The 25,407-nt window shown below is 63.4% G+C and overlaps 1 protein-coding gene across 5 annotated transcripts; it reads right to left on the reverse strand.

The window, feature by feature from the left end:
* Positions 1–253: 253 nt before the first annotated feature.
* Positions 254–25,407, reverse strand: ARHGAP44 (Rho GTPase activating protein 44). Of its 5 annotated transcripts, XR_014573906.1 has the most exons (22): positions 25,163–25,406; positions 15,124–15,163; positions 13,945–14,049; positions 13,578–13,654; positions 13,328–13,439; positions 12,483–12,559; positions 11,675–11,792; positions 10,432–10,500; positions 10,238–10,319; positions 9,518–9,645; positions 9,294–9,405; positions 8,443–8,524; positions 7,592–7,672; positions 7,395–7,508; positions 7,083–7,174; positions 6,719–6,899; positions 6,240–6,257; positions 5,695–5,916; positions 3,790–3,905; positions 3,527–3,685; positions 3,308–3,431; positions 1,124–1,262 (listed from the first exon to the last, which is right to left on the reverse strand). XR_014573906.1 is itself a non-coding variant. In XM_083804877.1 (21 exons), exons 1-21 carry the CDS (start codon positions 25,213–25,215, stop codon positions 1,123–1,125), a joined length of 2,397 nt encoding a protein of 798 aa, XP_083661003.1. In that variant the 5' UTR covers positions 25,216–25,407; the 3' UTR covers positions 254–1,122. The 5 variants fall into 5 exon arrangements, 3 of the variants coding, with proteins under 3 accessions (XP_083661003.1, XP_083661005.1, XP_083661004.1); XR_014573905.1 differs by lacking the exon at positions 6,240–6,257 and having other exon boundaries at positions 254–1,262; XM_083804877.1 differs by having other exon boundaries at positions 254–1,262; positions 3,308–3,685; positions 25,163–25,407.

A 25,407-nucleotide genomic window follows, 5' to 3' on the forward strand; every position in this document is an offset into this window, starting at 1 on the left:
AGCAGAGCTGAGCGTGGGAGACCCGAAGCCCCCCGACAACCTCCTGGAGCGGGTCTGGGTGTGGGGGGTTGGAGGTGGCCGTGGGCACCCCGGGGCACGGTGCAAGCCGGCGGGGAAGGGGCTGGGGTGCAGCACAGCTGGCAGGCAGAGCCCCCGCCTCCTCCAACACCCACACAGCAAGGAACAGCTGTAACGGGGTTTTCCTTCACCCCAAGGGCACAACCCCCCCGCTTTATCCCCCAAACCCTCCCCCAAAGCCCACTTCCACAGCACGGCCCCACGACCACCGCCACAACCGGCTGCGAAGCCACCGCAGGCGTCGAATAAACCCAGGCTCGGGGCGAGTTCAACAGCAATTTGCACATTTATTTCGGGTGCTCCCGCCCTCCCCTCGCCCGGCCCCCCCCCGAAGGGGTGACGGTCACATCGCGGCGGGGGCCGAGGGCAGCCCGGGGGGGGTCTGGGCTGTGCAGCACGCGGGGAGCAGGGCCGGGGGGCCGGGAAGGCGAAGCATTTCCATTTACATTGTCCCTTGTACGCCAGGTCAGGTGGAATGGCTCCAAATAAAACAAATATATATATATATATTTCTATATATACAAATATATAATATATATATATCTATGCCCACCAGATATATATATATACCATCTCTCTGAAAAGGATAAAAGGTTACTTTGTCTCTGCATGCACAACCAAAGCCTCTGCTCCACGCCACCAACCCACGACGACAGCGAGCGGGGGCTGCAGGCGGGGGACAGGGACGCGTCTCCCCCCCAGCACTCGCGTTATTGCTGCTGGGCCGTCCTCCCCCAGCCCCGCTCGGCCGGGGCCGAAGCAAAGAGACGAGACCCCGGAGCAACGCCACCCGCGTGCCCCCCGCGCCCCATTTCGGGGGGAGGACGGGGCTGCCGGCACCTCTCCAGCCCCGGTGGCACCGCGGGGACGCCGGATGCGCCCCGGGACGTGGGTGCCTGCCGGGGGGGACATAGGCACCGAGTCACAAGGCAAAGTCTGGATAAGGCGAACCCAACCCAACCGAACTGAACCGAACCCAACTAAGGAGCAGCGTCCCCCGAGCGCTGGCCGGGTGCCGCGGGGACGGGCGGGGAGGGGACGCTGTCATAGGGCCGTGCTCTCCGAGTCCTCCGAGTCCTCCGGGGGGGCTTTCACCGAGAGTCTCTGCGCGGCGTCCGGCGGGTCCCGGCGCAGGGCGGCATCGACGCCGAGGTGGATGGACGGGATCTCGAAATGGACCAGACCTGCGGCGGGCACAGACGGGCAGCGTGAGGGGCTGCCACGGGGGGGGGGCACGGACGGGTGCTGGCACATGGCGTGCTCCGACAGGCTGGCAGCGCTTGGTGCCACTGCCGGGGCGGCACACGGGGCTCCAGGTCCCCATCCCAGCCACTTGCCTGTCCCCGCACCTGGAGGGACGTCACAGTCCCTCAGCAGGCTGCAGGAACCCACCCAGGGGAGCAGGGGAAAGTCCTGTGCCCTGCTCCTGCAGCTGCCGGCTTGGGGACCCTGCCACAGGTGGCAGCACCCAAAGGCACCCAAGGGTGCAATGCCAGAGCGCAGCGACAGCTGGGTGCTGTGCTGGGGTCACCACGTATGGGTGCTGTGCTGGGGTCACCACGTATGGGTGCCGTGCCAGGGGCACCGTGCCTGGGAGCGATGCCCGGTGCAGTTCCCAGGTGCACCAACGCCTGGGTGCAGCGCTGGGGCTGCATCTCCTGGGCGCCCTGGTGCTGCGCTGCCTCCGCGCCTGGCTGCAGACCCACTGCAGTGCCCGGGGGCACCACGCTGGGGTGCGCTGTGGGGGCTGCACCGAGGCCCGGGCACAGCACTGGGGGCTGCAGGGGGACGCAGCACGCCTGGGGACAGCCCAACCCCACCGCTGCACGTCCCCCCCGTCCCACCCCCTCCACTCTCACTGTGTCACCGGGCACATCAAGGTCCTGTGCGTGGGGACACCCGGCTGCCAGCCACACTGCGCCCTGCAGGACACGCGGCGCCCCTGGGGCACCAAGCTCTGCCAGCACCACGTCCCCAGGCTGTCCCCACCACCAAAGTGTCCCCTGAGATGCCCAAGATGGGGAAATGCCCCCCCCCCCCGCCACCACGTCCTGCCACCCCTCTGCAAAGCCCCTCGGGAGGCCAGCTGGGGACGCCAGCGGCTGCCCGCTGCCGCTTTGCTTCTCCGGGGCCGCGGGGCAGGAGGGAGCCAGCGGCACGAGGAAGCCGGAGCCAGGTGACAAACGTGTCCTTGCTGGCGGGATGGGGCTGGGGGGGCACACGCTCACCCGCCCCGTGCACCCAGGGGTGGCAGTGGGGTGGGGGTGGCAGCGGGTGGCCCTCGGGGACAGCAGTGGTGGGCGACGGGGACAAAGAAACAGCAACAAGGTCAGGACTCAGCGGACACGGCAGCAGAGCTTTGGGGCACTTCCCAGGGACACTGCCACCCTCCTGGGGACGTTGCCATCTTCTTAGGGACACTGCCACCTTCATGAGGGCACTGCCACCTTCCAAGGGGCATTGCCACCTTCCTGGGGACACTGCCACCTTTCTGGGAACATTGCTACCTTCCTGGGGACACTGCCACCTTCCTGGGGACATTGCCAGTCTCATGAGGACACTGTCGTCTTTCTGGGAACACTGCCACCTCCCCAGTGATGTCACAACCTTAGGGCAATGCCACCTTCCCAGGGACACTGCCACCTTTGCGAGGATATTGTCATCTTCCTGGGAATGCTGCCACCTTCCCAGGGACCCTGCCACCTTCCTGAGGACACTGCTACCATCCAAGAGACACTGCCACCTTCCTGAGGACCTTGTCACCTCCCCGGGGACCTTTCCACCTTCCTGATGACAGTCATCTTCCTGGGAACATTGCCACCTTCACGAGGACATTACCACCTTCCTGAGGACACTGCCACCTTCTCAAGGACACTGCCACCTTCCTGAGGACATTACCACCTCCCTGAGGACACCGCCACCATCCTGAGGACATTACAGCCTTCCTGAGGACATTACCACCTTCCCGAGGACACCATCACCTTCCCAAGGACATTACCACCTTCCCGAGGACACCGCCACCTTCCCAGCGATGCCGCCACCAAACCCCAGGACACGAGCAGCCGTCCTGGTCCCTCTGCTCCGCAGACGCAGCCGTGCCCCCAGACCAGAGCCCCGGCTGCCCACGGGGTCCCAGTGGGGTCCCCAGTTGGGGTCCGTGCCCTGGACCGCTCCGAGCACCCCGGCGCAGCCCCGGCGCGTCCTCAGCGTCCCGCAGCGGCTGGGTTACCTGTGGGCACGCTCTCCCCGGGGGCCACGGCGTCGAGCAGGGGGGGCTCCGCGGGCTGGGGGCTAGAGCCGGACGCGCTGGCCGTGGGGGGCTGCGGCGGCGGCAGCGAGGGCCTCTGCCTCGGCTTGGGGACGGGTCGAGATTTGGTTACAGAGCCGCCCAGGGGAGGAAGAGGAGGAGGAGGAGACGGGGAAGGTGCGGCGGCTGGGGACAGCTGACCTGAGGCCAGGCAGTAGCCTTGCGGGTAAGCGAGTCCATAGGGCGCGGGGGTGCTCGGTGGGGTGGGGGACAGGCTGGCGGGGGACGGCTGGCCCGCCGGCGGCTCCGACGTGCCCCCCGAGGGCGCCTTGGGCGGGATGGGCGCCAGCTTCTTGGAGGCTGCGGGAGAGACAGACAAGGCAGACAGACAGACGGGCGGACGGACGGACGGCGGTCAGGGGGGCGAGGGGCGCGGGGAGGCGGGCGCGCCGCCGGGCACCCACCTTTGCGCAGGCTGCGCGGGCTCTGCTCGGCGGGGGACGGCGGCGCGGCCGCTGCCTGCTGCCCGCTGCCCTTCTGCGGCCCGGAGACAGGGGAGAGCTCCTTGGGTTTTAAAGTGCTGGGGGGTGGAAAAAAAAACAGCAGTGAGGTCCCGTCCTTCCCAGCACCCGACACCCCAGCACCCGACGCCCCGGCACCTGCGCGCGTCCCGGTGCGAAGCGGTGCCCAAAGGTGCCCAGCGCCGGGCTGGGGTTCGTTAAAATCTGATTTTGCTTTAATTGGAGCTTTTTAAAGCAATTTCTCCGCGCGGAAGCCATGCTGCAGGCAAGCCCCTGCACGGCTCGCAGCCATTCCCGGGGACGGCGGTGACACCGAGGCCACCGCCCGTGGTGGGGGCACCCAGGGGTGGCGGGGGCAGTTACCTGGCCAGGCTGGCTCCCGCAGGCGTGCGGCCGCCCCCGGGGGCAGAGGGCAGCGTTGGGGGCCGGGGGCTGGGCAGGAGCAGGGGGGCAGCGACGGGGAGCGGGCAGTGCCACGGGGCCAGGGAGCGCTGCGGGGGGACCGGCAGGGAGCAGGGCTTGGGGCGAGCGTGGGGGGCGAGCAGGGGGCGAGGGGAGGAAGAGGAGCAGCGGGGGGGAGGCAGGCTGTGGCTGCAGCCCGGCCAGAGGCGCAGGGGTGCGGGGCCGAGCCCTAGGGCGGGCTGTGCCCAGGGCAGGGGCCGGGGCTGGGGACCAGGGACCGGGGGACCCCGCTTGTCCTCGGGGCGGGGGGGGCTGTAGCAGCAATCCGGCCAGGCAGGCGGCGCATCACCCGTGCTGCAAAATGTCCAAAAACAACCACAGAACAGCAAAACAATAGAAGGAGGAAATAAAATAAGACGCGAGCAGAAGCATCAGCCAGGGAGGAAGCAAAAGCGGCAGTGCAAACAGGCAGCGTGGGAGCGGGCAAGGCCCCACTGAGTGCTTGGGGCTGCTGCAGGAGGGGCCGACACCGAAATGAGGGGGGGTCTGGGGGACAGCCCCTTCCCCGCGGCTGGAGAGCTGGGCTCCAGGCTCTGCATGGTCCCAGCCACGGAGCCATCTGTAGAGGAGCCCTTGGCACATCCCCATGGTTTGCGGTGCCATCGGCAGCCCAGCTTGGCCGGCACCTCTCCTCCGGCCAGGGGAGGAGGAGGAGGAGGGTGGGGTGAAGGCAGCACCAGCACGGGGGACACGGTGCCCTGGGAGCCGAGCGCAGTGCAGAAGCAGGTTGGGAACAAACAGCTCCAAAATTTAGCAGCTGCAGGACAGGAGGGACCCGACGGGCACCCGCCGTGCTGGGCGCAGCAGCAGGGGACCCCCACAACCCCCCCGGGACAGGGCTGGGACGGCTCCGAGCCCAGCTCCAGGATCCGGCCCCTGGGCACGATGTGCCCGGGGAGTGCTGCAGGGTGGGTCCCACCTCCATGAGGACCCCACAGCACCCATGGGTGCTCGCCCAGCCCTTCCCCGTGCAGCCTAGGCAGTGCACAGCTCATGGCTGGGGGAAAACAGCCCTGTGGGGTGGTGGGAGAGGGAGGCTCCCCATTTTGGGGCAGGAAGGTGTGATTCAGATATTTTCCTCTACTTGGTCCATGCAGGATGAAGGCAGACACAGACCTTGGGCTCGGGGAACGCCCGGCTCCTTCAGGCTGTCACTTTGGCCACTGCAAGCCCAGCAGCTCCTTCCTTGCTGTTATCACCCAGGTTCCAGCCCAGGATAACCACGGCGAGCCATGCGAGAGCCCCGCAGGGAAAACCCAGCTCGTTGCAGACCCCAGGGGGGCACCACGGGGACGAGGAGCATCCTCTCCTCCCGCTCCCAGGGGGTGGCCGTGCCCGGGGAGGGAAGCACCACGGGGACGTGGGGGGGGACGGGGGTGTCCTTACCTTGCCCGCTCGGCTGCGGGTGGGAAGCCGAAGCTGGTGGGAGGAGGAGAGGGGGTCGCCGAAATATCGGGCGCTTGCTCGGGGATGGGCGAGTGCGGCGTGCCGGGCAGCTCGGCGGGCGGCGCGGGGGGCTGCGTGGCAGGGGGGGTGGCGGACGCCTTGCGCCCCCCCGAGGTGCCTCTGCGGGCCACCCACGAGGTGTCCATCACCCTGACGCCCATGCTGGGGGGACAGAGACGGGTCCTCAGCACCCGCATGGTGGGACGGGACCGTGCTCGGGCCCCTTTGGGGCGTCCCAACCCCGCACAGCCGCCCCAAGCCCAGCTGGTGGCCAGGGCTCAGGGCCGGCTGCTGCAGCGGGGTCTGGTCCCTACGAACGCCTCTTCCACAGGGAAGCTGTTGGGAATGGACCTCCACGGCCATAGGGCAGCGGTGGCTTTGCAGGACAAGCTTGTGTCACCAGCCACGTCACCCTTTGCCCTGACACCAGCAGGCACCAGCATCCTCCCAGCACCCTCCCAGTCCTGCCGCGGAGGACACCGTACCTTTGGATTTTCCTAAGGCTGCATGGACAGAAACACACAGTTATTAGCAGAAAAGAAGCTAGAACGAGCCACACGGTGCAGCGCCTGCTGCTTGGAAAGGGAGCTGCGAGGCCAAGGGGCTTGGAGCGTGGGCGTAGGAGGGACACGGTGGGGGACCAGGTTGTGCTGGAGCTGGGGAAGCCCTGGGGATGGGGCTGGGACCTGGCTGTGGGTCCACAGCACTGAGCAGGGCACAGGAGGTGACACGGGGGTTGTGCAGCCCCAGCCCCACAGCATGGGCCCGCCTGCTCCCATCTCCAGCGGGCTCAGGGCTGGTGAGAAGCTTGAGTCTCATCCGGGCACCCCCAGATCGCATCCAAGCACCCCCAGCTCTCATCCCAGCATCACAGTAGGGTCCTCCCATCCTGGGACCACCCGACCTCCACCAGTTTGTACCCTGGGTGTGACTCCCTCTGTCCCCAACCCCGAACCGGCCCTACCCATCCTTCTTGTAAAACTCCAGCATCATGTTGTCCGTGGCCACGCTGAGCGGCCGCCGCGCCTGGTCGTGCTGCTTGCGGTCGGCGTGGTCCATGTCCGGGGAGGGCATGGAGCTGTAGTTGGCGTTGTGGTTCACGTGCATGGGGCTGCCGTAGTTCCCCGTGACGTTGAACTCAATGTCTGGGTGGCAAAGCAAGACAGGGACATCAGAGCTCTGACTCCGCTGGGCCAGGAGGGGCAGCCAGTCCCTGCAATGCCCGTCCCATCCCATCCCATCCCATCCCATGCCATCCCATCCCATCCCGTTCCATCCCATCCCGTCCTGTCCGTTCCCGTCCCATCCCAGCACGGGGCTCAGCCCACCTCCGGGGAAGAACCAGTCCGCGTGCTGGATGAGCGGCTCGATGATGCCCACGATCTGCAGGGAGACGGTCGTCATCATCTCCGTGATGTTCCTGCAACACAGCGGGCAGCGGCTCGGCGGCTGCCACCCCGCCACGGCCCGACCCCGCTCCCTGCTGGGTTTTGGCCGCCCCTTGCCCCTCCAGCAGCCCCTCAGGTCTCTTGCCCGGGGAGCGGGTGCTGCTCCCACACTGCAGGAGAAACCTTTCGTGCCCCAGAGCTACGGCTTCAGTCCCCGTCCCCCCCTCGCACGTGCCCAGCGCCGTACGCTACCCTTCTGCCTGCGGCCAGAGGAGATTGGGACCCAGCACGATGGCCACGTTGCTCGGCGTCATTTTGTTCATGTCCTGGTACTCAGTCAGCTTGGCCAGGAATTTGATCAGGTACCTGGAGGGGCGAGCCCAGGCGCCGGTGAGGCAGGGTGCGCCCTCCCCACGCCCACGGCGGCCCCTCGCCCGCCCCACGCTCACCTGATGTTGTTGTAGTTGGCCTTGGGCAGCTTCTCGCAGGCGCTCCACAGGGCCTGCAGCCGCTTCTCCTGCTCCGGGATGCTGCGGGAGGGGATCGGGGTGAGCACCCCACAGACCCCGGCCCTGCCACCCCACTGCCTGCGGCAGGGGCACCGCACCGAGGGGGACGCTGCCCTTCACATCGGGGCGCTCGCTCCGAGCTCGTTCCTTTACCAGCCGGTACCACCGTACGGGTGGGTTTGTGCAGTTATACCAGAAGGGCTGCGTGCCCTTGGGCAGGGCGGGTTTGCAGACCCGGCCAGGAACGGGACCAGAGCCCAGCTGTGAGGTGCTGGGAGAGCTGAGCCACCTTGGGCAGGGTGCTGTGCACCACGCTGGGGACATCAGGGTTTGGTGACATCAAGGCCACCCTTGCACTGGGACATGCAGTGCCCAAGGAGTATCACAGAGAGCCCTCGGACCCTGGAGGAAACATCCCAAATGCTGCCAGCCGGTCAGAAACAAGTCAACAAGGGTGCCCACACTGTTTTTGGATACATGGGAGCATTGGACCCGGAGCCTGGAAGCTCCCACACTGCCGCCCTGCACGCTGCTGGCCATCCGTGGGCCGTCAGCCTTCGTGCTCAGCCTCCCCACCCTCGGGAACTGCCACGGGGCTAAAACTTGCTTGTTTAGCCCCTCCTGAAACTCATTTGAAACTGCTTTGGGGAAGACCACCGGCCAGACCTCAGCAGATGCTGGCACTGGACCAGGGCTGGGGCTCTGGCGAGGCCAAGTACGGGGCCGGGGCTCTGGCGAGGCACCCGCGGGGACAGCCCCAGCCCCAAGGCCACCTCCTGACCCGGACTCACTTGGAGGCCTGGATCCACTCCTCGTACAGCTCAAACGTCATCAGCGGCTCCGGCAGCTCGCGCAGGTAGGACTTGAGCGCTCCTGAAGCACACAGCGGGGACGGGGCTCACCACGGCTCACCGGGGCCACCCTGCTGACGGCACTGCCCAAGGTGTGTGCTGCCTCCCCAGACCCGGTAGGTTCATTGGAGCCTCCTCGAACCCCAGCAGCTGCTGAACTTCCACCCCTTGCAGCTCCTCCCTCTCCCTTTCACCTCCAGCAGCCCCTCTGCCTCTCCTTTTTGCCCGGCACCGTGCCCCAGGCCCCCCACTCAGCACGTCTCCGGGAGCACTCGGTCGGTGGCGTCCCGACAGGACACCAGCGCCCAGACCCTGCGGCCACCAGGAGCCAAGCCCAGGAGGGGAAAAGCTGACTCATGTTTAAACCGAATTAATGCTCATTGACAGCCCAGCAGGCCGGGCTCTGCGTGCAGAGGGCATCTTGCATCACTGCAGAAGCAGCAGAGAGATGATTGAGAACTCAATTAGGGTGCGTGTGTGCAGCTCCCCGGCTGCTCCTGGTTCCTCTGGAGAATCTCAGGCTCGGCATAACCGTGGGTTTCGTCCCTCGGCAGGGGCAGAGGGGAGGTGCATGCACTTGGTGAGGGATGTCCAACTCAGGCTCGAAGGAAGCCTGAAACCAGCTCTTCGATGTGTTCACCGCAGCGCAAGCACCTCGCTGGCTCCTGCCCTCAGCAGCATCCCCCCCGTGCCCCAACGCAGGGCTTCCACATTGCCCGACACGGGCAAGCCCCCGACCAGCAGATCAGGACCAGGGCACCCCAAAGCCACCCGCCCGGGGAGATCCCCACCTGCGATGGCGTGCGGGTCGGCCGAGTACTCCTGCACGTCCACCACGCAGCAATCCAGGGCGGCCTTCAGCTTCTTCAGCTTGGAGGCGGAGGGAGCCACGCGGAACAGACCCTTGGCAGATGACACGGGGCAGCGTCGGCACCAGGGCACGGCCCCAAAACCTCCGCGGCCACTCGTCCCCGTGCCAACAGGGGTGGCCACGATGCCGTCGGCCAGCACCCACCTCCTCCTGCATGCCGCACTCCAGCAGCATGGTCACGCAGGCCTCCACGGGGAAGGCGATCTCCCGCCCGCTGACGGCCAGGTGCTCCTCCAGCGGCTTCCCGAAGGACGGCTTCTCCATCCACGCTTCTGTGACAGGCAGAGGGGTGATGGGGGACAGAGTGGGGGGCACCCCGTGTCCTCCTGACCCCCCCAGAGGAGAAGTTTGGGGATGGCAGCGGCTGTTCGGGTATTGTTGCAACCCCACGACCCCACATTTCTGTCCTGGGACACCCAGAAGTGGGCTTTAAAGGTGAAATCCAAGCCAAGTATTTCCCAGCCATCACATTTCAAGGGGGCTGAATGATGCTTTCCAGGGGAGCAACGTCTTGCAAACGTTTGCAGGGTTTTCCCCCTTCTTTTGCCGCAATTTGAGTCAGGAATAATTTGAGGAACAAAGATCCCTCCCTGCCCAACCACTGCGGCACCCCAAGCACAGGGCGGCTGCCGGGGTGACCACGCAGCGGCCCCAGGGGACGGGGACACTTCCTCAGCTCAGGGACAGGCAGGATGCAAAGAAGGGGAGCAGGCAGGGGGTGCACAGCTGCAAGCCAGGCACCACGCCACGCGGTGACACTGCAGCCCGAAGCCACGCACGGCTGCCGGCGTGACGCCGGGTGATGGGCTCCGTGTCCCTGGTGTCACCCTCCTCGGGAACGGGACAAGCCCTGTGTGCACTCACCCTGCTGGGCTTTTATCTGAGGCAGCACGTTCTGCAGAAGCGCCAGCGACTTCCTGTGGTACTCGGCCTGCACCTCGATCAGCTGGGGAGAGAGGGCACAGAGTGCGCGCGGTGCCGCCGGCGCCGCGGGGACGGGCACGGGGCTGCTGCAGCACGCACAGGGACGAGGGGAGCGGCCGGCTCGCAGTGCTTACTGTCTGGAAGTAGTTTGCATAGTCGATTTCTTTGGCCACGAAGCTGTACATGTCAGCCGAGAGCTGGTCCTGCGGGGAGCACGGAGTTAGGAGCATGCCCGGTGCCGTGGCCACCACGATGGCAGACGGTGGGGGACAACGCAAGCGCTGCACGCCAGCCTTCCTCCCTGCCTCACATCCTCAGCACTGAGCCCAGCGCAGCACGTGGCATGTAACGCCTGCTCGAGGTGTGCCCAGGACCCCACGCGCCCAGCAGCACGGCGTGGCTTCGCTTTCTGCTGCATTACAAACTTCTCCACTCTCCCACACCCTTGCAAAAACCCCAATTTGCCATATCGAGCTTCGCAGAAGGATTTACATGGAAGCCTCCTGGGCTGAACAGCACGAATCTGGCACAAATGGCGCGAAAGTTTGCTCTTCGCTTGCTGCATCGCTTCTCCCATGCGAGCAGCTCCTCAGCTGCACGTTTCTGCAGCGCAGCGCAGCAGCGCAGCCCGTGTGCCGCGGGTGCTGCATTAGCGCTCACGCAGCACAGACTGGCAGGGCCCTCAGGTGCTCCTCCTGTTTTCTGGCAGTGAGGAGGAGGGAGCTGTCTGCTCCCAATCGCAAAGAGCCCTCCCGGAGCTGCACGCAGCCCCGCGGCTCACGTTTTCTATCCTTGCGCTTTCTCAATGTACTCTGCAGCTTCTTGAGCTGCTCCTTTCTGTGACTCCCCCTCCTGCACTGAAACCGGAGGAAACACACAGGGCTGGAAGCAGGTTTCCGAGGCCACTCGGGTCCCGGCTCTGTCCCCACGAGGTGACTCGGCCGAGCCCTGGGGACGGGATGCTCTCAGGCTCCCGAGGGCTGTGGGACACGGGGGGCCAGAGGAACTGTGGCTGGGAAGCATCACCCACACCCAGCAGTTCCAGGGCACAGCACCCGCTTTCGAGGGTGGCACGTGCTGTGCCCGAGCACCCCACAACGCCCAGCGGGGCCGGGAGAGGACCAGGGCTGCCAGGGGGCTGTGCTGGGCACGGGGCCAGCCACAGGGAGGGCTTCTTGTGTGCAACGGGGAGGCAGAGGGGGTGATGCTGCAGGGTTCCCACTGCAAGTGGCACCTGGGATGCGAGGGGATGCTGACGCCCTGGCTGCACGTGGAGCAGGTGTCCCCAAGCCGTGCTGTCCCTACAGCTGCACCCTGACGTCCCCACACCCCCACGTGTCCCGGGGTGCCCCCGGGCCGAGCCCCCGCGAACGGTACCCTGCAAATCTCCACTCGGTTTGCCGCCTCCTCCATCTCCTCCCTGAGAGCGTCAGCTTTGGCGCCCGACGGCTGCAGGTTGCTTGACAAACTCGATGACTTCACGGACTGCTGCCACCTGCGGACAGCGGGCAGGGTGTCAGGAGGGGACAGGGACCACGCAGAGCCGTGGCCAGAGCCCAGCTGAGCCGGTGGGCAGCAGCCCAGGGACCCCCTGCCAGCCCCGCCGCGGTCCCCAGGGCTGAGCACCACGGAAAGGGGCCCAGGCCGTGCTGGGATGCAGGAGCCACCCCCAGCCCAAACGATCCCTAGCTCCAATTTAGCAATTATTATTTTTCAAACGCTTGCAGACTGCCTCGGGCACAGCCCCAGGCGGGCTGCTCCAGCGTCACCTGGGACACGGGGTGACGCCAAGGGACATCCCACGTCCCCAGCTGGGCTCTGCCAGCCGAGCGCTGCTCTACAGCAGCAGGAGCAGCTGGCTCTTTGCCACCATGTAAGAATTCAGCAAGACAGGGAGAACAGGAAAAAATAAAGATTTGGGCCAGAAAAAAATACATTTTTTTTTCCTGCAGTGTGCATGCAAGGAAAAGGGATTTTTGCAGAGAAGAGTGGAGCTATGGGCTCATTGCAGAGCTTGATTTTGAGGCACAGTGACATGGCCGGGCTTCCCATGGCTGCTGGCCGTGCATTTTGCATCACCCCAGCCACCCAGGGACCTGGGGATTTACAGAGCCAGGGGCAGCTCTGAAGCCCCTCGCGAGGAGCGACGCCTGCCCAGCACAGGCAGCCCGGCTGCTCTTCCCACCTCGTTCTCGAGGAGTCCATGTCCAGCACCAGCTTTGCTAAATGCTTCCTCTGTTTTTGGATATTTGGGATTTCCACCTGCAGCAACACAGGGGCAAGGGGGAGAGGAACACCTCACTTAAATCGCCGCAGCATTAGGAAGGCAGCACAGCCCACCCCTCCTTTGCTTCCCACCTGTGATGCACTAAACCCCTCAACACCAACATGCAAGTGTGAAAACCCCAACCCCAAAAGAGGCATCCTTTGGTCAGTAAGTCCTCCTGCACCTGGATACCTGGCTTACGGAAGAAAAGCTCTTCCTGGGATGTGCCAGCCATAGCAGCAAAGCCTGCCACACACAGACAGCGTCTGCCAAGGGCTTTGCAGCGGCTGAAAGCCCCAAAGCTGCAGCCCGGCCCTGCTCTCCTGTCCTATCACCAGCAACTCAATAAAGCTCTTCGTATTTCAGCTGGGGGCGATAAAATCAGAATGGAGCCCATGACATTTTGCAAGACATAACAGGGAAAGAAAAAAAAAAGCATTTGGCAAAATTAAAAAAAACAGAAAGTTGGCAGCAGGAGGAAAAAGGAAGAAAAAAAAAAATCCCAGACAACAACCTCCCTTGTTTGGAGCTTGGAAACGTGTTTCAGAAATAAAAGTGTTCAAGCCTCTGCCTTGAAGAAAGACAGAAAAGAGCAACAGCCAAGAGGGACGGCAGCTGAGCAGGGCAGGGAGCTGCCCCGGCAGCCGGGCCGGCGGACGTGCAGACACCAGCTGCGGTGACAGCAGAAGCCAGCACCCAGCACCCCTGGGCGACCCTGAGACGCCACCGCCCACTGCGCCCGGCTGCGTTTTGCCCAGCCCCACCTCAGCCAGCACGAAGAGCGGCTCGATGACATCCCTCTCCACCTGCAGCTCGAACTGGATCAGCTCCTGCGCCAGCTTGTCCTCCGCCTCCCCGCACAGCCTCAGCATCTTCCTGCAAGGGGATGGCAAGGCTGGGGAGGGACGGCAGCGATCCCGGCCGGAGCCGTGGGGTGCTGTGCCCCGAGGTCTGCAAGGCGAGGGACAGGGACGGCAGGCACCGTGGGGACGTGGTGGCACTGCCACCTCTTACCCCAGCAGGGAGTCGTCGCCCAGCACCGCCGAGCCCTCCATCAGGCACTGCGCCAGCGTCGTCAGCGGCAGCTTCTTCTGCAAAGGGAGCCCCCCCGCCCCGTCAGGCTCCCCGCGCTCGCAGGACGTCACGCTGTCCCCAGGCCCAGGTGGCTATGGCCACCCAGTCCCTCCTGCTGTCACCCAGCTGTGCTTCTGCACGTGTGCTCTGCCCAGGACCTCGCTTACACGGGTGCTTTATTCACATGTATACAACCCCTCTGCCCCACGCACTCATGCGCGTGCACCCGCGTGCGCCTGGCTAAAGGAAAGGAGGAAACGGCTCCGCTGCCCACTCGGCATCCCCAGGGGAGCCTGGCGAACCTCACCGAGCGCTTGTCGGCGTCCACGCCTTGCTGGCCCTGCAGACATGCCGTCAGCTTCTTGTGGGTGCTGTGGGAGACCTGCTTCACCAGCTCCAGACGCTTCTCCACCTGCGGACACAGCGGCACCCGTCACCGTCCCGTCCCTCCTCATCCTCACCCTGGTGCGGCCATATCCCTTTGTTAATCAAAGGGATTTTAATTGCCGGTGCGTCGGGCTGGGTACAGACTCCTGGCTGTCCTCCACCACCCTGCTGTGCCAGGCAGAGGGTCAGTGGCCCTGGGGACAGGCGTGGGGACAACAGCAGTGCTGGGACAATGCTGCGCGCTGCGGCCAAGCGAGGGCAGGAGCTTTCTCTCCCCAGGAAAGCTTTGCTTGCACCAAACTGGCAGATACTCAACCCCAGGGCTGAAAATTGCCTGATTTGCCTCAGACTTGCTTAAACAGGGAAGTCCATTCAAAAGTTCAGCGAGATGAGTCACTAAAAGTCAGCAAACAAGATCTGACGAAAAATGTAGCCGAGACCGTCGGGGAAATCGCGCAGCTAAGCAGAAAGCGCAACATCTGGGAAAATAATCCGGAAAAACAAATAACGCCTGCCCTGGGGACACGGGGACGTGCCGACAGGGCGGCAGGTCCTGGAGGGAGCAGAGATGGCAGGATATGTGTGGGACAGGCTGCTCTGCCTCGGCCGGGGCCCTGCACACTAGTTGTATGTATCTACACGTCCGTGTACGCCTCGAAAGATGGGGCACTCTGTGCACGAGGAACACGGGTGTGTGAGACGGAGGCAATGAGACACCACTCCAAAAAGGGGTTGTGTTCCCGATTTTCCCTTGAGACAACCCCCCCCAAGAAGGCACTGCACCAACACAGAGCAGCTCGCCCCTTCTCCCCACAGCACCTTCCTCTTCCCCAAAAGACACGACCGCCCCACACAGCACCGAGGCCCAGGCTGCGCGGTGTCAGCAGAGACCTGAGTGTGCACGCAGAGACACCAGGAACTAAAAATGAAGCAATGAGAAACACTGACCTGCACCGCCAGGCTGGGGAGCCCCCATCCGGCCCCAAACCTCCCATCCCTGTCCCCGTCCCGCACCCCCCGCCCTGTGCCGCTGCAGCATCCAGAGCCACCCGTGGGTGTCAGGGCTGTGGCTGCTCTCTTCAGGGCAGAGGCACTTTACCTGCAGAAGATCTTCGCTCAAAACCTCTGTCTTCTCGGCCCTGCAAGAGCAGAAAGACAGAAATGAGCTGGTGAAGGGCCAGGTGTGCGGCTGTGCTGGGCACAGCGGTATTTGCTCCTCCACCGGTCCGTACCGGGACCGTTCCGTATTCCTGTTGGAGACGTGGTCAATGGAAGCGAGGGCACCCTCGGCACCTTGCCGATGACCCCGGGCCGCGTGGTGCAGCAACCCTTGGGAAGGCAGGGCTGCCATCCTGAGGGGCCTGGGCAGGCAGGGAGGTGGGCCTCTGCGGCCCTCATGAGGTTCAGCAAGGCCAAGGGCAAGGCCCTGGGTCTGGGTCAGGGCAATCCCAAGCACAAACACAGGCTGGGTGCAGAATGGACTGAAAGCAGCCCTGAGGAGAGGGACGTGGGGTGTTGGGTGATGAGAAGCTCAACATGAGCCGGTAATGTGCACTTGCAGCCCAGAAAGCCAACTGCACCCTGGGCTGCACCACCGGCAGCGTGGCAGCAGGGCGAGGAGGGGATTGTCCCCCTCTGCTCTGCTCTCGTCAGACCCCATCTGGGGCCCTGCATTCGGCTCTGGGGCCCCCAGCACAAGAAGGACGTGGAGCTGTTAGAAGGAGTCCAGAGGAGGCCACGAGGACGCTCAGAGGGCTGGAGCACCTCTGCTGTGGGGACAGGCTGAGGGAGCTGGGGGTGTTCGGCCTGGGGAAGAGAAGGCTCCAGGGGTCACCTCGCAGCAGCCTGCCCGTGCCTAAAGGGGGCTGCAGGAGAGCTGGGAGGAACTGTGGCAGGGGCTGGAACCAGGGGGGCTTTAAGGTCCCTTCCAGCCAAAGCACCCTGTGATTCCATGACTCTGTGCACACACCGGTTTAAGGCTCTCTGGTCCATCAGCCCCGTGAGCAGCCCCTGCATGAGCCCCACCTGCTTTTTTTTCCCAGTTATGGTTTCTGGTCAGAAAGCTTCTCCCCACCACCTCCTAGACAAACAAAGCCTGGAGCATCGTCATCATCGTCATCACTGCCCGGACTCTGCCGCGCAGCCAGAGATACGGCCCCACTGCAGGGACCTGCACACCCCCGTGGGTGGCCTGGCCTCTTTACGTGGGGCTGAGCACACAGGGGTGGCGCACAGCCAGCAGGATGAACCCAGAGGTGCAAAGCTTGCCTGGTTGTGCCAAGGCGCAGGATGCTGCAGGACCTCACATCCAAGCTGCAGGACATTGCAGAACCCCATGTCCGAGCTCCAGGATGCTGCACGACCCCACCTCCGTGCCCCAGGACACTGCAAAACCCCATACCAAAACTCCAGGACACTGCAGAACCTCACGTCCGAGCTCCAGGACACTGCAGGAACCCACATCTGGCCCTAGAGCGTCCCTCCTTTGGATCACAACAGCTATCACCACGCTGGAACAGGGCACGCATTTCCCCCCCCATGCACCCTATCATTGCCCAGACACCCCAATGGGGTCTGAGCACCCTAAAATGCACAAAGGAGAAGGAGCAGCCCTCGTGCCTGGAAGGATGAGCCCCAGCGATGTGCTGGGCTCCTCTGGGGACGATGGTATTTTGCTGCAGAAAGGCCAATTGGCACAACTTACCTGCAAAGCCATGAGAGTCCCTGCAAGCACCCACGCTGCGCTGGTAGGCAAGGGGACATGTTTAAGCCATTGAACACTGCAATGTTTATTCATAATCATAGAGTTTTTTTTAAAAAAAACTTTAGTAAACCATTTCTTCTTTAAAAAAGTTATCTGTGTCAAGATGCGCTTGGACAGAGAGTGGAATTTAGCTAAAATGTAAAGGTCAGTTGTCCTCTCAAGGTTTGTCACTGGTTAACGTGAGACTGGAGCACGACAGCAAATTGCTCTCATCCTTTGGCCTCCTTGAAAAAAAACAAAACAAAACAAAACAAAAAAAACCACACAAATAATACCCAACACCTAACTTGCCCAAGCTCTGTTTGCTTTTCAAAACCCAACATGATTTTCTCAGCCCTGAGAACCCAGCTACAGAAGTGAAGTGCTGCAAAAGTGGAAATGCAGAATATGAAAGTGGAAACGAAGAATTTGAAAGTGGAAGTAAAGGGCACCGGACGGAAAGTTCAAAAGCGGTGCCAGCGGCGCGGCCGCGGGCTTGCAGCCAGGGGAAGGACTTTGTCTGCAAGTTCATCGGCGAACACGCTGAGTTCAAAGCCTTTATGAAAATGTAAATGAACGGTGCTAAATCCAGCTTGCATAGGAGACTTGTCGTAGCGTCCAATTTAAGTCAGTTTATTTTTAAAGAGGCACAGAACCCATTTGGTTTAATTAAAAAAACTGGATTTAAACGTGCACCTTACACCTCCCTGTGTTTGGAAAGCAATCAACCTGCTTTCCACCTGCCAGGTTACGGCCCCAGGGGCTCTGCTCCTCCCCGCGGCTCCCTTGGCACACCTTCCTACAGCCTTTTGTGAAGCTTTCATCCTGTCTTTGGGAGAGGGGGGCCCAAAAAGTCCTTGGGGTGCAAAACCCCATTTATCAGTCATTTCTAGCATTATTTGTGCTCTTTTAAGGCACCATGCTAACACCCGTGCCCGCCCATGTATGGATGGAAATGGGTGAATGTGGAAAACCAAGGATTTTTACACCCAGCCTTGGAGGTAGCTGAGAAATGAGCCCCTGGGGAAAACAGAGTTTGGAGCCCCTCAGAACCAGACTTCCCTTTAAAAAAGTAATTAAAAAAGGCTGTTCAAGTGTTACTCCTCTTCTGCAAATCACCATCGCTAGCCCTTTTGGGCAAGGTTGGAAATGGTGCAGAATTATCCTGGGCATGGCAGAAAGCAGCGAGTACCCAAAGGCACGGCCCCGTCAGAACCCAAACCACCCTGCGGCCACGTGCGTCGGAGCCGCGCAGCACCCACGCGGCGCTCCCTGACCTCGCTGCTGGGAGCAGAACACTTTCAGCATCAAGCCTCTGCTATACAGAAGCAGATATGGCATATGAAGCTAAATCTAGTCAGCACCCGTGGAGGGGAAGGAGCAGGGATGCACGTGAGCGCCGTGCACGCACAGCACCCGGGGGAGAAGCCGTGCCACCGCCGAGCATCGCTGCCACCCGCTCCGCGCCCCAACCCCGTGTCAGCTCCAGGGGAGATGGAGCAGCTGGCTGCTCCCCTAGTCCACGCAATGGCCATCACCATAGAGAAAATGGATAAAATAAAAATAGTGATGTTTTTTGCGTGCTTTCTCCTTTTCTGGACAGCCAAATGGAGGGGTTTGCATGCCCAGGCTGCCAGGATGGTCCTGCTCTGGCAGAGCTCTCCCAGCCATCATAAAACACCTCGCACTACACTGCAATGCAAGTGCACGAAGCAGGAAACATCTCAAACAGGGTAACAAAATCTGGCCTTGTTCTGCTTTCAAGCACGTTTGCAATACAGAAAAACCTCAGCGTCCTTACCATCCACCCCAACACAGGCACCTGGTACCCAGCCCATGGGACGTGTAATCGGGTTAGGGGGCCTCCAGCAAACAACTTGGCTTACAAAAAGGGGAGAAAAAAAGGCTGCAATCTTAGGGGGGCATTCATGAGCAAACGGGAGCTCAGCACTGCTCCAGGTGGAGCAAGCAGCACATCCCTAGGGGTGCTGCATGGTTATCCCCAGCCTGTGCCTTGCACCCATGGGTGCAGAGGAGCTGCAGGAGCCAGGCTGCTTTTGCAGTGGGATGGGGACCCCACAAGGCTTCATGGCCAAGCTACAGTCACCAGCAGTGGCATGGGCACTGCTGCGATGCAATGGCACTGCTCACAGCACTGGGAGCGCACTGGGCTGGATACCACGTCAGGCAGGACGGATCCTGCACCACCGAGCCCAGCCCCGCAGGCACCAGCAGGGAATTTCCCTCCAGCGCAGCCCCACCAGCCGGGGTCAGCCAAAATGGGCTGAAATCGCTCGGTTTTGGAGCGGGTGCAAGGTCCTGCAAACCACCAGGCTCTGCCGACTTCCTGCCACCAATCCTAAGGTTGTTCTTTCTTTTCCAGAATGCTCAAAACAAAAAACCAACCCCAAAGCAATTTTCTTCATCTCTGTGTTTGCTCCCACCGGCAGCACTCCAGAATCTGTAAATTATACCCAGGAGTGTGAGAACCGAGCAGCAGCTCCAAATGCACATCAAACCAGAACAAGCCGTTCCAGATGGCCGTTCTACACGTAAAGATTATAAGGGAAAAAACAACACCGTCCTACTCCCCAGCCATCGGATTGCATCGCAGCTCCATGCTGGCAAAATCCCGTCCTATCTGTTGTGTTCCTACCACCTCAGCCCAAAGTTAGCAAGGTTTTAGGGGGGCTGGGGCCTCTTCCCTGCCGCGTGGCGTGCACTGCGCTGGATGATGCTTTGTTATCCCCCACAGGTGCCTCGGAAGCTGCGGCCCTACAGAAACTCACCAACACCAAGTGAAGCCGGTCTGGGTCTCCCAGTGCTGGGAATCGTGTCTGGCAGCAGAAGGGATGCTCTCGTCTTCCAGCCAGACGTCGTGCCCCCCTGGGAATGCCCCCTGGCACCTCCAGCCAGCTCCTGGCCACCTCGCTTCTCGCCCAGACGTTTCTGTCCCTGTGCCTGGTGATGTGGGTGCAGGCAGAGCAGGACAGGGACCCCCGCACGGGGCACGACCGCATCCAGCCCCAGCAGGCTGGTGACGCCGTCCCCACTCACATAACGCGTCCTCTGCAAGCGTCACCGCCAGGACAGGGGCGCGGGGACCCTCTGGCCATGCTCCCACCCCTTTCCCCGCTGGGGTCCCGCTCCCGTGAGCATCCCCAGCCCCTTCGCAGCAGGATGAGCCCCGGGCTCTCCATCCCGCAGCCCTGCACACACCAGGGGGAGCACAGACACCGACAGCCAGAATAACCCCGGTGCCCCCAGCCCCAAAACCCCACTCGTTACACGCGCCCTGCAGGCAGGCAGGCGGGATTAGTGGCTCTCTGTGCCTTCTTCCATCTTTCCACTAGGCAAAGGAGAGCACGCTCCTCCCCTTCCCCTTCAGATTCCCACCCCAGAGCTGTTTTTCTCAGCACAAATCCAGGCAATTATCAGCCTCGATCATCATCCAGACACTTGTGTCCCCGCAAACATCTGGGAGAAAGGGGACGATTTATACGTGGCGCTAAAAGCCAACGAGGGGGGGATGCAGCCACTGTTTGGTCGGCGTTGGCTTCTGCGAGAAATAATTGCTGCCAGTAGAAATCAACACGAATCAAGCAAATTAATTTGATTTAAACATAAATACTACATAATCTTCCAACATGAAATTGTGCGTTGACCTCGGGAGCCTCAGCGAGCTGTCTGCTTCCCCCGAGCATCCCCGCAGCACCTGGATTTCTGTGCCGCAGCTGGACCGGGTGGCACAAACTTCCACCAGAACGGGGGTGCAACGGCTTCCCCAACACCGTCCCTCACCTGCCAGGTCCCAGGGCTGAGCCCAGCCCTGCTGCTGCCACCGTGGTGCTCGGAGGGATGCAGGAATGCTGCTGCACCTGGTCGGGTGATGCACGTTCACCCCAATACATGCTTGTCCCTACGTGTGGCATCCCCACGCACGGGCGTCGCGCCCCACTGCCCTGCACCGCTCCGCATCACCACGGAACGAGCTTTTAGGACGAGCAAAACACCCACCACAAGGAGCTCGATCTTTAATACGACCATTTCAACCCCATTCTGGATTTAGCTGCTGTATTCTCTCCAAAAGGGAGAAGCGTCACCAAATTTCTGACCGGGTGCTCCGAGCAGCGCTGCCCGCGGCAGCAGCCCCCGCCGGGGGCCGGAGGGGTGCAGGACGCAGCTGGGGCGGCTGCTCTCTGCCCGCTGCGGGGGCTGCGGGCTCCTGCCCCAAAACAGCCCGGCAGCCGGCCGCAGCGAGGGGGAGGCAGGCTGCAGGCGGCCAAGGACTGACTCCCAAGGACGGCCAGGGCTCAGCTCCCCCTCCAGGAAGAAAAGGGCTGGGGACTGCCGGCACCCGGATGCCGGTGCACAAGGGGCTGAGAAAAGGCAACCCACGGCCAGCAGCCGTGTCCCAAAAAGCACGGAGGTGACCCAGCCCTCGCAAAGCATCCTCAGAGCAGGGCTGAGCACCTCTGCTCCCTGTGTCGAGCCCCACGCCACCCTCCAGCACCTCCTCGTGTGCCTTTGGGTGCCGGCACCCATGGGGCAATTCGGGTCCTGAACCCCAGAGCCCCGACTTGCCCCGTTTCACTGGGCTTAGAGGCACACAGAATCCAGCAGGCATCAGGGGGACGCCACGCTCGAGGCGGTGACACTGCCGTGGGTGCCCTGGGCTCCTGAGCTGCGTGCAGCCGGCAGCAGCCCCAGCTCAGCTCCAGCTGAGCAGAGGCACGGGTCTGGCACGGGCAGCACCGGGTCTGTGACAGCGGGGCCCCAGCATGTGCAAGCGGCTCCAGCGCGAGCTGAGGACACACGGCCCCGCAGACTGATGGAGGGGGAGCTCTGCTCAAGGCATTCGCCTTTGCTCCCCGATTCGGGGCAGCTTGTGGAGCCCCCAGGCTCTCCCAGCCGCTCCTCCAGCCCCGTGTCTGCCCACGCCGAGGTTTCGTGAACCCAGGGCAGCCACGGGGACGTTGCTTATTGCCCGTTCCCACTCACCCCTTCCACGCTCGCAAACGCCTCGTTAGCCCCCCAAACTCGCTGGGAGCATTTCTGCCAGCCCGAGGGGCTCGGGGAGCCGACGGGAGAGCCGGTGATTTATGTGCAATTTGGGGACAAAACATTCAGACTGCTCCATTAATATTTCATCACTCCATTTGTCAGCGCTGCCGGCTTAGGAGGAGGATAAAAATATCCGCCCGCCTGCCTTCGCTCGCAGCTGGCACCTCCCTTCTCCCGCTGCCGCGCAGCTCCCGAGCCCCGCGAGCCGAGGGCCGTGATTCGGAACGGCCACGGAGGGGGGGCCGCAGGGACCAGGGCCCCGCACCCTGTGCGTGCAACCCAGATATCCGAAGCTCGTCGCTGCCTCCTGCAAATCCCACGGGAAAACCCCCGGCGGCGCAGCTCATCCCCGCGCCCTCCGTTCTTATTTCCTGCAAGGCCGCAGGCAGAGCAAACCCTTCTGTACCGCAGGCCTCGGGATTTAAGCGGGGACGTCCCGGTGCTTAAGGGAAAGCGACAGCTCCAGGAACCGTGCGCCAGCCTGCAGCACCCCAGGCAGCCTCGCGCTGCACCCCAAAGCGCCACCGTGGTCCCCGGACACCCAGGACACGCACCCTGGGTCCCCTTTCTCCCCCCGCATCCATCGAGCACGTTCCCAGTCGCCTGCTGTGCCTTCAGGGACCTCGAAGTGTCACTTCGCATGAGGCTGCAGCTGCCCGTTTCCTTCCTGGCACAGCGAAGGCAGCGCTCCGACACTTCTGGAAAGCCGACGAATTTCTGCTCTGGGAGCAGCCCCGGGGAGAGCTCCCGGCGGCCTCGGTGGCCCCGCGCGTACAACGGGGAAATAGAGAAATAACCCAGGAACGTGGCACTTTGCAGGCAGCATCTTCAAAGCGTTTTACAGCCACTTACTGATTTCCCTTCTCTCTTTTCGCCCCGTGGAGATAAATATTATGAGCCTTACAGCCACGCTACGTAATTCTCCCGAAGGTCGGGCACCGAGCGCGTGTCCAAGCTGGGACGAGCATTCCCAGATCTCCGACTCGCCTTAACCGCCAAAGCAAGGATTCCCGTGGCCTCACATGCTTATTTTTGTGATGCTGCTGGGAAAAGGTGCTGCGAGGAACCATCCGTGGCCGTGCCAGCCCCCAGGAAGCGGGAGGGCGCAGTGGGGCAGCGATGCAGGAGGGGACAGCCAGAGGGGACAGCCGGAGGGGACAGCGCCCTGGCCAAGCGGCCATTTCCTTCCTTGCTGCTGCCCTCTCTCCTTGCCCTTCCCCTTTTTCTATTGAGTTAAAAAACCAAAATAAAGGAGTAAAGGGCAGAGCACAGCCCTCCGGCCCCCATCCATCCCACCTACCTCCAAGCCCTGAGGTGCCGGGGAAGGGACGAGCCTTGGTCCCGCAGGGCAGCGCCGCACCTCTGGGTGCTGCTGCTCGCTGGATGGGGCACAGGAGGGGAGTTCCTGGTTTTATCTGACTCGCGTTAGAGCAAGTCAATTAAAATTAGCGCAAGTCAATTAAAAGGCGCGTTGTTCAGGTGTTGGACAGGTGAGGTGATGAAGGGAACGAGCCAGGGGGTGGCAGGATGGAAAAGCCTTGTTGCTGTGCCAAACTGAGCCCAAGCCACCCGTCACCACCACAGCGATGTCCCTGGGGCGGCCGCAGCCCCCAGACGCCCCCCAGGCACACCCCATGGCAGGGGGATGTGGCCATGGGATGGCACCGCTGGTCCCCTGTCCCCTGTCTCCTGCACAGCGCACGCATGGGGGGCACGGCCACCCCCACAGGGGGCTTGCTGGGAGGAGCGGGGACCCCCTCCACCACCTTTTTCATGGCCCCTCGGTGTCCCCCCCAGTGCAACTCGAGGGACAAGCCCCAGGTACAGCGGAGACCCCAGCGCAGGCTGCACCAGCACCAGTCCAGGATACGGCCCGGTGGTCTCCAGCCCCGTCCTCGGCAAGGACTCGCGGGTGAGGCACCGCGGGGGACGGTGGCCCTGCAGCCACGGACCCGGCGCTCCGAGCTGCCGGTCACAAGACGGCCGAGCTGCAGCCGGGCACGGAAGAGGATTACTGATTGATCTGCCTGCTGAGCAGCCCCTGCGCGAGCGAGAGCACCGAAAACCCGGGACTGGGGCCGGCTGCCTCGCGGCGCCGCGCAGCACCGAGCCTAGCTGAGGACAAACCACCGCTGCTCACGCCTGCGATGGCCCGAGCTGCAAATTCACATCCCTGCCGAGGACATCCCGGGGACAACGAGCAGGGCTCCCGCAGCCCCCTTGCTCCTGCCCGCCTCACCTTCCGCCAGCATCCCCAAAACCACCGGCACCCAGAGCGCTGCGCCCGCCCGCACTGAGCACAGGGGCCGCCGGGCAGCGGGGAAGGAAGGAAGGATGCTCGGACACCATTTTGAAGGTGTGCGTGAGCTCGCAGCACCACACGCGGCCCCCCGGCCCGCTCCCCGCTCCTCCCCAGGGCACCCGGCCCGCTCTGCCCCAGCGCAGCCCCTTCCCGAGGGGCTCCGGGGCCCAGCCGGGGACCCGCTGCCACCGCCGCCCGTGGGGACGCCCGGAGCGGGGCTGCGGGGACGAGGCACGGAGCTGCGGCCCCTCACGCCCGCACCTACCGGGTCCTGGCCGGGTGAGCACCTGGGGCTCACGTCCCCAAGGAGGAGGAGGAAGAGGAGGAGGGATGGAGGGATGGAGGGAGGGAGGGATGGAGAGATGGATGGAGAGATGGAGAGAAGGATGGAGGGAAGGAGGGAGGGAAGGAGGGATGGAGGAAGAGGGATGGAGAGATGGAGGGATGGAGGGAGGGATGGATGGAGAGATGGAGGGAGGGAGGGAGGCAGGGAGGGAAGGAGGGAAGGAAGGAGGGAAGGAAGGAGGGATGGAGAGACTGATGGAGGGGTGTAGGGAAGCAGGGAGTGACAGACGGAGGGAGGGAAGGAGGGATGGGGACACGGCCAGGGGAGCAGGGTGGCAGCCCCCGGAGGAGACCACCCTCCCCTTAAAAGTCGGAAAAGGAAAATAAATAAATAAATGCCCCCCCCGCACCCCCCACCCTCCCCCACGCACCGCTGCAAAAATCTCGGGGAATTACACAACAGCCACCGGCACGGCCGCGGGCCCGGCGCGCAGCGGAGCCCCCCCGACACCCGCGGTGCCCCCCCGCAGGCACCCAACGCGCCCCCCCCCGCACCCAACAGGGCGGGCTGGGGGGGGAGGGGGGGGCACCCATGGGTGCTGCGGGGGGGGGGGGGAGGGGGGGTCAGGCTGCGGCAGCGGTGCTGGGGAGGGGTCCCCGCGGCTCGGGTGGTGGGGTGGCAGGGAGGGTGCGGGCATGGGGGGGGTGTGGGGGGTGTGCGGGGGGGGCCGGTGCGGTGCCCACCTGCCCACGGTCTGGTTGGCGAGCTGCCGCATGCGGTTGAATTGCTTCTTCATGGTGCCGGCGGCGCGGGCGCCCCTTTACGCGGCCGCGCAGCGCGGGGGGGGCGAGGGCCGCTTCCACCGCCCCTCCCGCATCCTCGCCCGGCCGAACCGAGCCGAGCCGGGCCGTGCCGAGCCGCCCCGAGCCGTGCCGAGCCCAGCCGGCCCCTGCGCGGCTCCGCGCCCCGCGTCCCCCCCCCGGCTCCG

Source organism: Anser anser, assembly GCF_964211835.1.
Source record: "Anser anser genome assembly, chromosome: 19".
Taxonomy (NCBI): domain Eukaryota; kingdom Metazoa; phylum Chordata; class Aves; order Anseriformes; family Anatidae; genus Anser; species Anser anser.

Excerpts from the sequence above, each read along its gene's own strand:
- ARHGAP44 (XM_083804877.1), bottom strand. The coding sequence starts at position 25,215 with ATGAAGAAGCAATTCAACCGCATGCGGCAGCTCGCCAACCAGACCGTG. Across the intron at positions 8,525-9,293 it reads CGACCCGCACGCCATCGCAG|GAGCGCTCAAGTCCTACCTG; the intron begins GTGGGGATCTCC and ends TGTGTGCTTCAG. Across the intron at positions 7,175-7,394 it reads CTCTGGCCGCAGGCAGAAGG|GAACATCACGGAGATGATGA; the intron begins GTAGCGTACGGC and ends GCTGTGTTGCAG.